Source organism: Synchiropus splendidus, chromosome 13 (assembly GCF_027744825.2).
Source record: "Synchiropus splendidus isolate RoL2022-P1 chromosome 13, RoL_Sspl_1.0, whole genome shotgun sequence".
Lineage (NCBI taxonomy): Eukaryota > Metazoa > Chordata > Actinopteri > Syngnathiformes > Callionymidae > Synchiropus > Synchiropus splendidus.
The window spans coordinates 12,457,548-12,471,860 of record NC_071346.1 but is presented as its reverse complement, the minus strand read 5'-3'; the positions used below and the strand labels follow the sequence as shown (position 1 = coordinate 12,471,860).

Genomic DNA, 14,313 nt, shown 5'->3' with positions numbered 1-14,313 from the left:
TCCCTGTCATACACATTTCGTCTTGTCGTTTTCTTAAGTGTTGTGCACTTCGGAGCGTAATCCTCCTAATAGCTGTGGCGAAGAGTAATTTGCTATAGTTCCGCCTGGAGTTCCAGTGAAGAATGTTCAGCTTGTCCGGTGTTAGCGGCAAATTCCCCGCATTTGTACGTCGAGTATCAAGGATATTTTCACAGCTTCTCCCTGTTCTGTTGCAGCAAAATTGCTCCACAGTTGATTGCACAATCTTTATTCTATATTCTATCTTATTCTATATTCTAACCCTAAACTAACCAGGGGGTCACCAAGTTCATGTTTGACTAACTATAATATTACTGTTTCACCAATGGACTGAGATGAAGATGGGATATGTTGTGTATGTATGTGCCACTGGGTGCTACAATGTTCACTCGATATATCTTTGCATTTACACCTGAATCCAACATACAGACCCTGCTCTTCACACTTGTCCGTTAATGTCCGCCCAACAAGACGCAAAGGCGCTGATGATGTTAGCTGTTACTCGTGTTTGCTGTAGACGGTAGATTCAGCCAGATGGGTTTAGGAGAGCAGCGAATTATTTGTCAGGATGTCAGAGAGGGGCACACAAAACCTGTATCTGGCGGTGTTCAGTGTCAAGGTTCCTCAGCCGAGTAAACACTCCAGTACTCTGAAACACCTGTAGCACTCATGGTCAAGGTTGGAAAAGCCGCATAACCACAGTCATGCTGCCAGATAGCCTTCCAAATAATCGTACTTATCACGTTGAATTATAGCGACAGAGAAGACCTTGACAAATTGTGGAAAATGGTTGAAGAAGTCTCTCGCTTTCTGTTTTGCTTGGTTTGTGAAAGAACATTTAAAGTAAAATATTGCAGTTGGAATGGGGTGGAATTTCGTCCATAATGTCTTAGTGAATACCTGCCTCACTACTACCATTATTGTGAACTCATTCCGGCAATAAACAGGTCAAATTCTGTTTATTTTTGTTTCATCAGTGCCACTGGATTAACTTTCCAACTTGCAAATATGTTTTTGGCCCCACGATGAAAAGCTAGAAAAGCAGTGCTATTGGCCCACTTTTTTTAAACATATGCTTTTGGAAGCGTTTTTGAAATATTGTTGATCGGAAAGAGCTCAATGGGACTGTAGGTGGCAGTAACTTGCTCACTGCAAATACAGTAGAAGTGAGGAAGAGAGAGTGGTGGGGCACCAGAACACACCGGAAATCATATCTCAAATCTGGTCTTCTTGTTCACATTCATGAAAATCTCAGTTGCTCTTTTCTTTCCTGTCAAGTTCCGCTTATCACAACCTCTTTTTTTTCAGTTTTTATTGTGTAAAGACACAGCTGGTGGTGACTGGTCAACCCCATGTTGCTTGTGCGTGACATACATCAGAGACAGTGACCTACATGAGACAATACATCATTGGCTCCAGCTCTAAAATGAGCCTTCCTTGTCTGTGTGTAATTGTGGTTTGCTGACAGGACCGTCTGCTGGTGGGAGACGAAAACACAGACCACAGATTAATAGTTCTGACATTCGAGCGTCTTCATCTTCGTCTCGACAGGGCTGTTGCTTTCTAAGCTTTTTGGCTCACTTTCTATTTCAGCTATCTGGCTGTTGAGACAATGTATTGTGGGCTTTCCATCATGTGACACTGATGTTTTTTTGTGAGCCTTCCTGCTGGCTATCAGTTAGTCTTCTTTGTCTCTCTGTTGCCAAGACATTGGACTGACTCATAGTGACTAAGAGAAGCCTGAAGTGCCTGCCTGTTCTGACCTGACTTCAAAATAGACAGCTTGGCACACACATCATCCCAACAACATTGCCAAAAACAGTGCCTTCCTTGTATAGCGCTCGTTCCCATGTCAGGTCCGCTTTTCACATCAGGATCTTAATATGACTCAGACTTGCTGGTTGTTGGAGAACAATCCTTGATCTAAGCGTTGTAACAATGACTCTGATTGTCAGCTGTGAAGAACACACACACGCCGGGATGCACAGCTGTGTCTTGTGATTCGTGGTGGCCGCAGGACGCGGCTTTAGCTTAACACCGTTGATCCCAATTGATGTAAAGATCTTGCCGGCGAATGACAAAAAATAATAGCGATAAGAGAAATCCCCAGCGAAGTGTCGAGTGCGAGCATGTCAGCGAGGATCCGGGCGTGCGTGGATCCGCACAGATTCCCTGGCCAGATTCCCAGCCAGAGGCGAAGACGGGAAGCGTGCTGTCGACGGGGGCTCGGAGGGATGGAGAGATGAGAGGACTGGGTGCCGAAAGGCTCATCTTTGCTTTGATCTGTTGTCTGTCTCTCATGTTTTCTCCCCACTCTGATCTAAAACCTAACTTTAAGCACTTCATCGGCCTCCTCTTCGCCATTGAGGGACTTATTAAGGAATCAAAACGTTTTAGATTTGGCTTTGAAAAAGCGCATCTGGGGAGGTTTGGCTGCGCCGAAGTGGTGACTGATGACTTGGTGCGATGGCCTGCGTGTAAATGACAGGCGCAAGAAAAGAGTCAATGAAATAATGGAACTGCATTCAGGAGTTGCCTTTCATCTTCTAATGGCCATTGATTTACACCCTCTGAGGCAAACAATAAAAGTGGAAGCATCAGAATGACAGCCGCTCTGAGTGGCGCTGTAATTATTGTAATTATTACAGTCAGCAAATCAAGTAGCCCCTCCTCATTGTAAATCTCCACGTCAGTTTTTCGCCTGATTTTCTTCGGCACACCAGGGGTGCCAAACTCAAATCATGCAAGGGCTTATACATATAAATTTGTCATCAAAATAATGAGATCTTCTGTGTACATGATGTGAAAAACATGAAGCATTAAATATTTTAAATTCAGACACGTTCACTTCAAGGAGGCAAAAATAGAAACCATATATATATATATATATATATATATATATATATATATATAATTTTCTTATATAGCATTTTCCTCACATTTTTATTTGTGAGGAAAAGCAGAACTATACAGGACAACATGATTCAATACAGAAATGGATTGGAAGAGACAAAATGTCCTTTTATTTTATTATTATTATGTCCTTTAATTGATATATGTATGAAAGTACTAAGAAAAAAATATGTATTGGCACTACATTTTGATGGAAAAAAAATACAATAATATTAAGGATGTTCCGGTCGATCGGTCAGCATGATCAGTGACCGCCGATCCGAATTAAATTTGCCATTTGAAGCACCAGCACTTGACAGAGCACGGAGAGTTTTCTAGGCTCATGAAAGTGTGACGGCTGGTTCCTCAGCGGCAGGCGGTTAGCGCAGCTAATGCTTAGCAACGCCTGCCAGTCCATGCGTGACATTCGGAACGCTAAGCATATTGCCCAAGAAGTAACTTTATAGCTCGCTAGATGACCAGCCTTTCTCAGGAGTTGTATACGCGGAGACGGAAACGACCGGATCCGTCGCTGTTTTGGAGTCAGGTGCAGCGTTCGTCAGCCACCTGAATCTGAAAATGTCCGGAGTGGAAACTTTCATAAATGCAGTGCACTCTGTTTCGGAGTTCCGCTACAGAATGCAAATGTTTCACGGACATAGCACAGACGCACACGCCACGTGGGAGGGGAAAACAAACTGAAACACCTACAGCATGCGTCAGCATCCAACGCACAAGCATGACTTCAGCATCCACACTGGATGGAAAAATCACTTAAAAGTGACTTCAAAATAGTTTGGAGGCTTGTGTTGTGAGGAACAGTCGTGTGACAAATGTTCTTTGGTGTATCCTGTGGGGTCCATGAGTTGGCTTTGAAGGATTAAATCATTTTTGATGCCGTCTGTCACTGGTTAGTGTGTAGCTACTGGAAGGAGAATCAGCTTATTGAAGTCTGAGACCATGTTGAGAGGAAGTATGAGAGAAGAACATCTTCAGTTATGAGGGAGCGCAGTGAAGAAAGAGCTGAGCTAAAAAGGCCAATACTTTCTTTGTTCCTACCTTATGCTCCTGTACGTCACAAGGCTTGGATGCGAACGGAAGGTGGAGCAAAGTGTGATCTGGTCCCTCCTGTAGATTGTTTTCACAGCTCCATTTTCACACCACTCTCAGTGAGTGGGTGGGTATTATTAACTGAGCACAGCTGCTCATGAAGCCATGCTACTGTACCTGTGAGGACCGTTCCAGCCACCACAGACGCTTGACTACAGTCCCAGTTTACTGCTTCTGGACAAAGATCACTAAATGCAAAAAAAATAAATAAAACCATTATTGACAGTGCCGTGATTTAATACTTCTAAACCATTTCCATACTTCATTTTAAATGCAGAGAGTCAGTCGGTTTGCCGTATATCAACTGAGTTTCTATTTTTTTTGGCATTCCACTCGGATGCCTCTGAACTCGCACTGCTCAGACTGAGCTTGCTTTATTTGTACCAGCTTGACAACAGCAGGTTTGTTTCTATACACCGGGCAGGAAACAACAGGGCAGGAGCATGACACGTTTGTTTGCACAGTAAACATCAGGAGAAATCTTTGGTAGGTGTCGGAGCTTAGGCTAGAGATTTGTGCTCCCACTGGGAGACATTCTGACAATGTTTGAGCATGACTTTAGTGGGACTTTGAAGTGTGTCAGTTCTTTAGAGGGATAATCGTGATAACCCTTTAACTCTATTTAAATGTGAGCGATTCAGCTGAGAATGTTTAACTGAAGCTCTCATGAGCTGTTCACTGAGTGTCCTTGGCTTTGCAGGAAGTGCTTGAAAAGAATCAGCTGCCTTTTTTATGACGTGAAAAACACGTCCTGTTAGCAGTTATCTTGATACTGAGCTGAATAAATCAGTATAGACCACAGTGAAGGTGCTCCAGCTAGCGAAAAAGCCTGGATTTGAGCATCAATTTGATGATGGTATTTGATTGATGCAAATGAGTGAAACATGACTACAGTAGCACTTGCTATAAAAAAAGAAACCAAATCAAAAAAGAGCAAGAAAAATAATGTTAAACATAGAATATAAAGTCCAGTCTGTAGTCCTGACACCGCCACAAAAATAGAGGACATAAAATTATAATAATCTAATAATAGATACTAAAAACAAACAAAAAAATGTAATTGCCTTTGCTATTTTGCCATGGTTATGCGTTTTATTTTTTTATTTTAAGTTGCACTCATCACTTGTAATATGAAAAACTGAAAGTTTCTTTACTCCTGCTCAGTTGCACATCAGCAGTTTGATTTAAGAACGGGCTCATTTATGTCGACCTTATTTCGACATTCATTTAATTCTTTGCAAAAATATAATAACAGTCAAAAAAGTAGTTTGAATCACTTGTGGGAGCTGCGTGGTGTTGTTCTGTCCTCGTGTGCCAGTGGGCGAGCAGCAGCAGCTTAGACAGCGAATCACTGGCCTGCTCTGTTTTCCTGAGTTAGATGCTAAGCGACTTCTTGCTCTTACATTTGTACCCGGACTGTCTTGTTTCATTCATGCAAATATCGTATCCCACAAGTCTGGCGTCTAGCCTGAGGACAAATCTGCTCCTTTTCTGCGCAGAGCTACCGACAGTCTTCGTCTCGTATGCAAAGACTCAGCCTTTCATTTTTATTTTCTGGTGCTTACAACATACTTCTAAGTGTCAAAACTGAATCTGGAAACTTCATCTTGCGATGAAGATCATAAGGCCAAGGTCAAGCATTTGACCAGAGTGAGTGCGTTTTTACTGGTAAATCTATGACAAATGTCTTGTTCTTAAGGCAGTGGAAATGTGATGTGAGTGGAGACGTGAATTTGCCTGCACATCATCGGGTCCTGTTTGCATCACTGTTCCGTGACCATCAACACAGTCTACTGCCGAGTGATGGGAGTGTGAAGTGGCTTAAGTGTGACAACATCAGAGGCCAAAGTTCAAGCCAGAAAGCTGCAAGGTTATCTCATCCCATTGAATGTTGAAATGTTTTTGCTTAAACTAAGCCAAGATGATTTTTTTAGAGTAGTATTTGTGAAGATATCTATTTATCATAATGGTTTCTATTTCACTTATCTTTTTCATTAAAAAAATAAACATCCAATTCAGATGAATTCAACAACAAGATAAGGTCTACATTAAAAGTCTGATAATTATGAACCATGTTTTTGGATGCATATGATTTAATGAGAAGATCATCAATTTAAATGTGCCATGTGATTATTATTTTATTTTTTCCATTGCATCGCAGTGAAATTGTTGGGACTGATGAAGTCAATGTCTTTGTTTCAAATCTTGCTGCACAAAATGCACAGCTATATTAAAGAAGAAAAAGGAAAAGAAAAAAAGTTTTAGATAAACAAAGAAGATATATTGTAGCACAAATTAGCTTAAAATGGAATGAGTCACAACAAGTTGCATCAGCTCCATAAGTATTTTTCCATATTTATCTGTGGCTTAACTGTTGTGACACACCATGCCTGGTGCTTCCCTGGAAAGTTGTCCATCATATTTATCATCCATTCATTATTTATCCACAGTCGGCCATGTCATAAGGTTCAGAGGGTTCCATCTCTGATGCCTGCCTTGAGAAGTCATGTCCCTCATCTCTCTGCCTCTTAATGTGTTTTCAAGGCCTCATAGTGTCAGGTCTCTCCCTCCTTTATTGTCTGAGTGTGAGAGGTTGCCCTGTCTGATGAGTGCCAACAGTTGACGGTTCTGCCGTTGACTTTTGGCTCAAGTGAAAAACTCACCCACGCAAGCTTCAAAACAAAACTCAAATCCCTCTCTCTGTTTGTTTTTTACCTTCGATATAGAGGAGAACAGGTTATAGCTTGTTTGTAACCTGCAGATCGAGGAGAGGTAACTGGGTGTAGCAAAGACAGGCAGTCTCTCCACTGTCTGCACTTTATCTCATTGGATGTGTTATTACTGCTGTCATGTCTGGACAAATATGAAAAAAAAACCCACTGAAGAGGAAGCCTACTGGAAGAATAATTCATGTTGCAAGAGGTGGGATAGGTTGTCTGTGTGTGTTCTGAGGGGGTACTGGGTTTGGATGTGCCCCAGATGACCTGTAATTGGATATTTTCATGTGGTTTTTGACTTTTGTTGTGAGATCAAAATTAGCTTTCAGCTGGTGCATTAGGTGTCTTCATAACAATGAACAAACACAGGCTATATATTATAAGATATAGGCCATTATGAGCCAGAAAGTATGAGCCAAGGATAGACTATTTTTGAGGCATTCACTGAAATACAGACATTTTCCTGCAACATTAGCAACTGATTTTAAACCCAATAAATGCACTTGTACTTTTGACTAACAAAAAGTCCCTTGAAAATATTCCGATATTTTCCCCAGCGATGACAACCCCATCATCAGTTCATGCAAATGTTGCCTTCTGCTATCCTCGCTTGCCGAGAGATGATCATAATTTTTACTCAAGCATCGTAAATGAGCCACACGAAGCAGTTTGATCTGTCAAACTAAGGCTGTTGCCTTCTTCTAAAAAACATATTTGTGAGAGAAGGTTAAATCCAGAGCAACAATTCCTTCCTCAATGTCGCTTTATGAGAAGTTTGAGGAGGACTTTCTGTTTACAAGTTGATTCTGCAGCATCATATACCTGCACTAAAAACCAAATATATGTGCGGTGAAGTAGTAGTTAGTACTGCAGCAAGGCTGCTGCATTTCATTTCCAGTTGGTGTTAACTCTGAGGGTTTTCTGTTGGTCACTCTCAGGGTCCCAGAACAGACGTTATACAACCATAAAGCTGTATGTTGAGAAAAGAATGGCATTAAGGGGAATTACAAGAGGAACTTGTAGGTATGAAGTACTTTAGTGACTGGTAAAACTTGTTGGAATTTTGCTGAAATTAATCCAATGTTCTGATCTTACATAATGATCGTGTATAGCTGTGATGAAATAATAGCACCCTCCTCTACTAATGTCTTCCGTTGTGTGTTGAAGCTGTACTGAAGCAGGGAAAAAGTGGCCTGTCACTTCTTATTCTGGACTAAGTGACAGCTGTGCGACTGTACCTGCCAATTCCACGGTGCAAGCTGCTGCCACTCTTTGAAACAGCTGCCAGTCTGCCTCTGCATTTCCAGGCATTGTTGAATTTATGACTTGGTCTCCAATTCGAAAACAGAGAGGTTGAAATGTATTTCTTACAATGGAATGAAGAGTGTGCTGGGCTGTGTGCCCCGAGGGCCGTGGTGCTCGACTATATATATATAGATATATATATAGTGGTACCTTGGTTTTCGAACGTCCCGGAATTCAAGCAAATCGGAGTTTGAACAAAAATGTTGCCAGAAAAAACATAACGTGCGCGGACCGATCAGCTGACCCACGACGCGCTTTGTTATTGTGTATAACGCAGCCTCTGTACGCAGACGTGTCCCGTTAGCTACATTTACTGACTGTTTTTTCTTCATATTGAGGTGTAAAACCTTTCCTGTCTCCACACTGGACCGTGGTAGAGTGTCACAGGGGAGGTGCTCGCTCTCCACACCTCCGAGGCTGGAGCGCTCACTCCAGGGTTTGATGTCCTGTTGTGGGCTGGAGCTGGGACAGGGATGAGGCGAGTCTGGGACAGAGCTAAGTTACTTGGTTTATGACTTTGTCACAGCCAAACTGCACAGAAGCGCACATTCAGAGCTGGACACGCACCGGGCACCTCTTCACTTCTGGAGAGACGTCACTCACTCGGCAACCCCTCCCACATGCAGCGGCCACACACATAGAGGAACATCGCACCTGCAGCAGACACTCTACATTCACTCCTACAAAAGACTATTTTAAGGCTTGGAACGCATTATTTCTTTTTCCATTCATTGTCATGGGAAAAATCTATTCAGATTTCGAGCAATTTGTTTCTCGAACGGCCGTCTGGTTAGTGTTAGTGTTAGGACTTTAAATATATATATATATATATATATATATATATATATAATTTTATTTTATTATTTTTTTAAACCAAGCTAATAAATAAAATATTGAATACCCACAACTTGAGTTTCCCGTCATACTTTGCATAAATATACAAGCGTGTCATGATGATGGGTCACGATAGTCAAGTGGCAAATAAACATCAGCATCCGCTGCATTTATGGAGTCAGCCATCCAAACAACAGAGATGTTTTGGCTTCTAGTCCTTCTTCATTTCCTGTTGTCCTGTCTCTGCTTTTCCCAGCATCTCTCACAGCCCTTTTCTGTCAATCCCTTCAAAGCTTCATCACATCCTGTATGACCTCACTCTGCATTCCCTCTTTTAGTAAGTGCTTTCCTCCACAGTGTTAATCACAAGCAAACTTTTTTTTTCTTCTTCTTTCTTTTTTTCAATTGCTGAACAAAACCCATAAAAAGGCAAGCAGGACGGATTAATTGACGGACCCTGTGGTGTTCATTTTTGGACTGGTGGTGAATAATGTGAGCTGTGAAGAGGCTGCATGATTGCAGGTCTGATTACACACAGTGAGAAAAGAAAGAGATTCAATTAATTCTGTTTTCAGTCTGATTATATTCTTTGGCTCTCTTGAAATGCTCCGATCATGATTTTGTAAAAAAAAATAATCTAAAAATCAATCTGAAAATGATTGTTGAAGGAGAAAATTGTTCCTCTGGTTTTACAACCTTGTTGCTTGCTTCACCCTATATCACCCTTGACACACTCAGCCTGCCATAAGATTATGACCGCCTGCTAAAACGACTGCTCTTGAATGTCTCTTTGGTCTCCTCTACAGCCCAAATATATGGATCATAGAACTCCAGTCTTGGAAGAATGGTGCACCTCACTTTGTTTGTTGTTGTTTGGCTTCCTTTGTGACCTCAAAGCGCCTTTAAGGCCAAATGACACATTTGAAACCTTATCTGAAATTCTTTTTTTTTGATGTTGCTTACACGCTGTTTTCAAGACCATGTTCACAAAAATAAGACAAAAATAAATTAATATAATAAAATAAAGTAATAAAGTAAAAATAATAATCACACACTTTCAGCCCAAGATAGTTTGTTTAGTTTTAGGGAAATTATTTCTCACTTTTTGTTCTTGCGTTCTGCCAGTTCATTTTGAGATGTATTTTACAAGTTAATTTGAGACCGAAAGTCCAACACTTTGTCTTTGAATTGTATTGCTTTTAAGATTGAAAAATATTTTATAAGGACTGACTAAGAGATTTGAATGGCAATTTTTTCCATTTTTTTCTGACTACATGGTTTTATAATATCTACTGAATGTATTCCGATCAGATATTAAATCTTTCCTCTTCATACAGCATGAAAAAATGTGACCCCATTCAGATCAGTGTGGCTGGCAGTTAGTCTTGACCAGTCTTCTCTGACTGTACTGTAAAACCACGAGGCGGCAGGTAGTGATGTTCTGATGAGGCTTCATGAAACAGTGCACTTGTTTTCACATCCTTTTTGATGGCGCTCTCTGCCCACTAATCTGTGTTGAGTTCAATGGCACCTCATGTCATTTTTGAAGAAGGGCGCCACCTAATGACCTCTGAAAGTAATTGCTTAAGTTTCATGAAGCCTCAGACCTTCACTAGCTCGGAAGCAGTGCATACTCCTTCAGTCGGACGCCTACGTGGAGGCTGACCCAAGCCATGATCAGCATAATCCACCCCTGGAATTTTAATGCGCTGAATCTGACCATTTAATTACGAAAGACATGTTTTCTTGAAGCATTTTCATTCAGGTCAGGTGTTTATTCTGATCACAGCAGCCCCTGCAGACGCTGCTGTTGATTCTATAAAATATTGAAATGGTTCTTACGATTGAGATTCCTGCCAAGATTCCGGTTCATCCACAACAACAGTATTTTAGCTGCACTACCTACTACTTCAGATGATTCCTCTATTCTCTGGGTGATACCAAGACTGCACATCAGCAGGAAAGTCAAGCGTGAAAGAAGTGGAGTGAGATATTTCCCCACCACAACTGAGCGCGCAGTAACATTCTAATATGTATATAGTTGACAAATAGAGATGAAGTGTGCTACTACTGGCTACATGTTGAGTTTCATAGGTCGTGCTTCATTATGATGCAAAACAACTGCGCTCATGTGGGAGTATCATTCGTCTTCATATTCCAATTTTATGTAAAGATGCCCTTCAACTGACAAGCAGCAAACAATTTACATCCAAGCCAGGCCATGCATTTAACTAGCGCTCTGAGTGGAAGACATATTTCAACAGGCTGTTGGTGGTGTATTTTCGTCATGAATCAATCCTCCCCTTCTGTTTCCTTCCACAACCTTCTGCTACTCTTTTGCTGTCGTTCATTTCTCCTCTTCCGCTGCCGTTTCTCTCCAGCAGGCTTTCTCCGTCAAACATTTCTGTGAACGTTGACACTTTAAAAAGGTGCTAAAAGACGGTCAAAGCCTCTCTCGCTCTCCGCCAGACTTGGACTCACAAAGCTATACTTGGGTGTTAAAAGTAGAATTGCCTTTAATTGCTGCACTTAAAAGTTGGCTTGATCCCGAGCGTTTCAGAGGCGATCGCTGGGAGTTCATCGCCAAAATGTACAAACACCGAGTGTAAAGATAAATGATGGAATGGGAGGAGACAGTGATGAACTGAGGGCAGCGCCACAGTAAATTAAGGTGGGATTCCTGCGCTTGAGCGGGATGACAGGATCAATGGTGCTCAATATCAGCGCGGCGTCTATAGACTTACCTCACTTCCTCTCTGCGGTGCATGCTAATGACTCTCTTAAATCAATAATGTGTACTTAAATCTATTCTTCACCTTTGCACCGTATAAAGATCACTCAACCAAACAGTAAGAGAGAACACAGCCTTGCTACCAACTCTTCTTAGAACGGCATTTTGTATTTGTGTGTTCATGCTTCACGGCGTGTAACTTCTGTGGCCCTCTAAAAGATTAAGGGCCACAATTTTGGATGTGTCCAGACAAAAGTTGAAAAATGTTGAAATGTGGGAGAATGTGTTATACCATTTGAAGAGAGAATCATCGAGCCAAGGGAGGAAATCTGAGCTGAGCTTTTCTGCAGTGGTGTGGAAGTGGCCGGGTTTTATTCTATGCTCTATTGCCAAGATCTAAGACCGTCCAACATACTGCACAAGTAATGCATTGATTCGTCCTGGACATTCCCTTGGTTCCTCAAAGTAATGCCCCGCACAAGCGTGCTGCTTATTGAAATGACATGCAGTCTGCAAGTGTCTCAGGCGTCTGCTGTCAAATCATGGTGCGCTGCACTTCATACGTTCTACCAGACTGACTCCAAGCTATGGGGAAAAAAAATGCCTGACAACGTGACAGAAAGCTACTGTGTGAGTGAGTAGCAATCTCTATTTATAGTAACACTTGTTTCCTGTCCTTTTTTGTGTCTTTCCCTTGCAACCCCACCCTTACACATGTTAGGAGAGCACCTGCGCATCTGTCCCCAGGGATACACATGCTGTACCAGTGACATGGAGGAGAACCTGGCCACACTGAGCCGCAGGGAAATCGAGGGAGTGCTCAAAGACGCCGGGCGATCCGTACAGTACTCGCTGACTGGACTGCACAAGACATTTGATGGTGAGCTTTTTGATATTTTTTTTTCCATGGCTCTTACATCCACATTAATTCTGAACATCAACTTTACAGCTTTGTTTTTGTGAATTCAAACCGGATAAAATCATGTCCTCTCTGCAAGTTTAGTCATTTAAAAGTGCTCTGAAATGAAAGAAAGAAACCTAATTTAAGTAAAAAAAAATCTGTTACAATAATCTGGTAGTTTGTTTGTAAATGAAGAGAGTAGTTTTATAATGTTAACACAGTCTTAATTTACACCCCCAAGTTTATTAAAATCTTGACAAAACACAAAATGAGGAGGAATGGGAGTTAAATTAGTGTTTTCAGTTTATAGTTAAATACAATTATGTATTTTCCACTTGTCTTGTATGAGTTTCTTTGCGCTGCTCAGTACAAACTTTCATGATCTGCTTTGGAAAGCACTTGCTCTTGAACCCTTAGGTTGCTTGGATATCCCTATATATATGTTTGTGACTACGGTTTTGCCACAAAGATGGCGGCCATTCATTCTTAAGGGAATTTATCCCTTTTATTTTAAAAATAAATGAATAAATAAATAAGATAACACATTGCAAGCCTTGTGAGGAGCTGGAACAATTTCAAATTGGAGTTATGCAGTCAGGTTTTTGTGTCATTTTTACATGGTTTATTGTGTGTTTCATTCAGTCGAGTTCAGCTTCTGAAAATATCTAATCTACAAATAAAAAAGCACTCATCAGCTCAGCTCTCGTCTCGTTCCCCTTTCCTCCTCTCTGACAATACATCTGCCAGCTGTGAGCTCATCTGCTTATCCTGACCTTTTCACATAAAAGTGATTGATTATTCAGGGTGACATTTGTTTACTTTTGGCTATTATTCCCTTCCCTCCCATGTTGGTGCTTTCACCAGGATGTTGCTAAACTAGAAGACTCCGCTGCCAAAACCGAAAGCGACTCATGCAGCCAATCTGTTCCAAAACAAAGATCTCAGTTAGTTTAAAACGCTGTTCCCCTTTTCAACCTTTTAGCGGCTGCAAACACGAACAGAAACCAGTTTAGGCTTCTATATAATATAAAGTTTTTGTTTGTTTGAAACACAAATGAGAGGAACATGGTGGCAAATATGGCACTGAGCACACACAACTCATCACTCAATCCAAGAAGCTTATCTGGATGGAATGTTTTCATGCAGAAAACTGCAACCAATATCAAGAAGAATGAAGAAAACGTGAATTTATAGACAATAAAGATCCTAAACGGCATATTCTCCTAACATTTCCAAAGATGGTGTGAGCCAGTAAACGTTTAAACCATTAAAGTTATTGTCGCATTAATAAACAACGCAGAGAATATGTTGAGCTTCTATTGATGGCGAGTAAAAAATATTGAAATTCAGTCTGTAAAGTCTGACGTAGAATAATAAATACTTGGTATTATGGTATTATGCCACTTTGAACCCACATTTTAGCCTTCTTGATGCCTCCATTTTGTATAAAAGGAATGTACACTTTTAAATTAAATGTCTCAGTCAAATATAAAACTTTAGTCACTAATCTCTTTAACCTGTGTAGTGTTCCATTACTCAACGCTACAGTCACGACACATGTATTCTCAATGCAGTGGCACGATTACATGCAACTAACTGTTGCACTACAATATGGGAATGGGAAGGTTCGTGTGACACGTTTCAGACGGCATTTCTCTTTATCGTTTGTTGTCAAATGTTGATAAATTTAGTAGCCAAGTAGCCGATCAGAGCCCTGGTTTTATATTCTGAGATGAAAAAATGGTCGACAAGGCGTAAAAGTCAAATGGTAGAGAAGCTAATCGTAGCTGGTCCCAAGTCAAAAC

General features: G+C 41.1%; 1 protein-coding gene across 1 annotated transcript in view; it reads left to right on the top strand.

The window, feature by feature from the left end:
• Window positions 1–14,313, top strand: part of LOC128769328 (glypican-1-like) — a 75,562-nt gene that overhangs the window by 30,340 nt on the left and 30,909 nt on the right. The window contains exon 2 of the mRNA XM_053882963.1: window positions 12,329–12,487. Within this exon, the coding sequence (XP_053738938.1) occupies window positions 12,329–12,487 (159 nt within the window). The remainder of the gene's footprint in view (window positions 1–12,328; window positions 12,488–14,313) is intronic.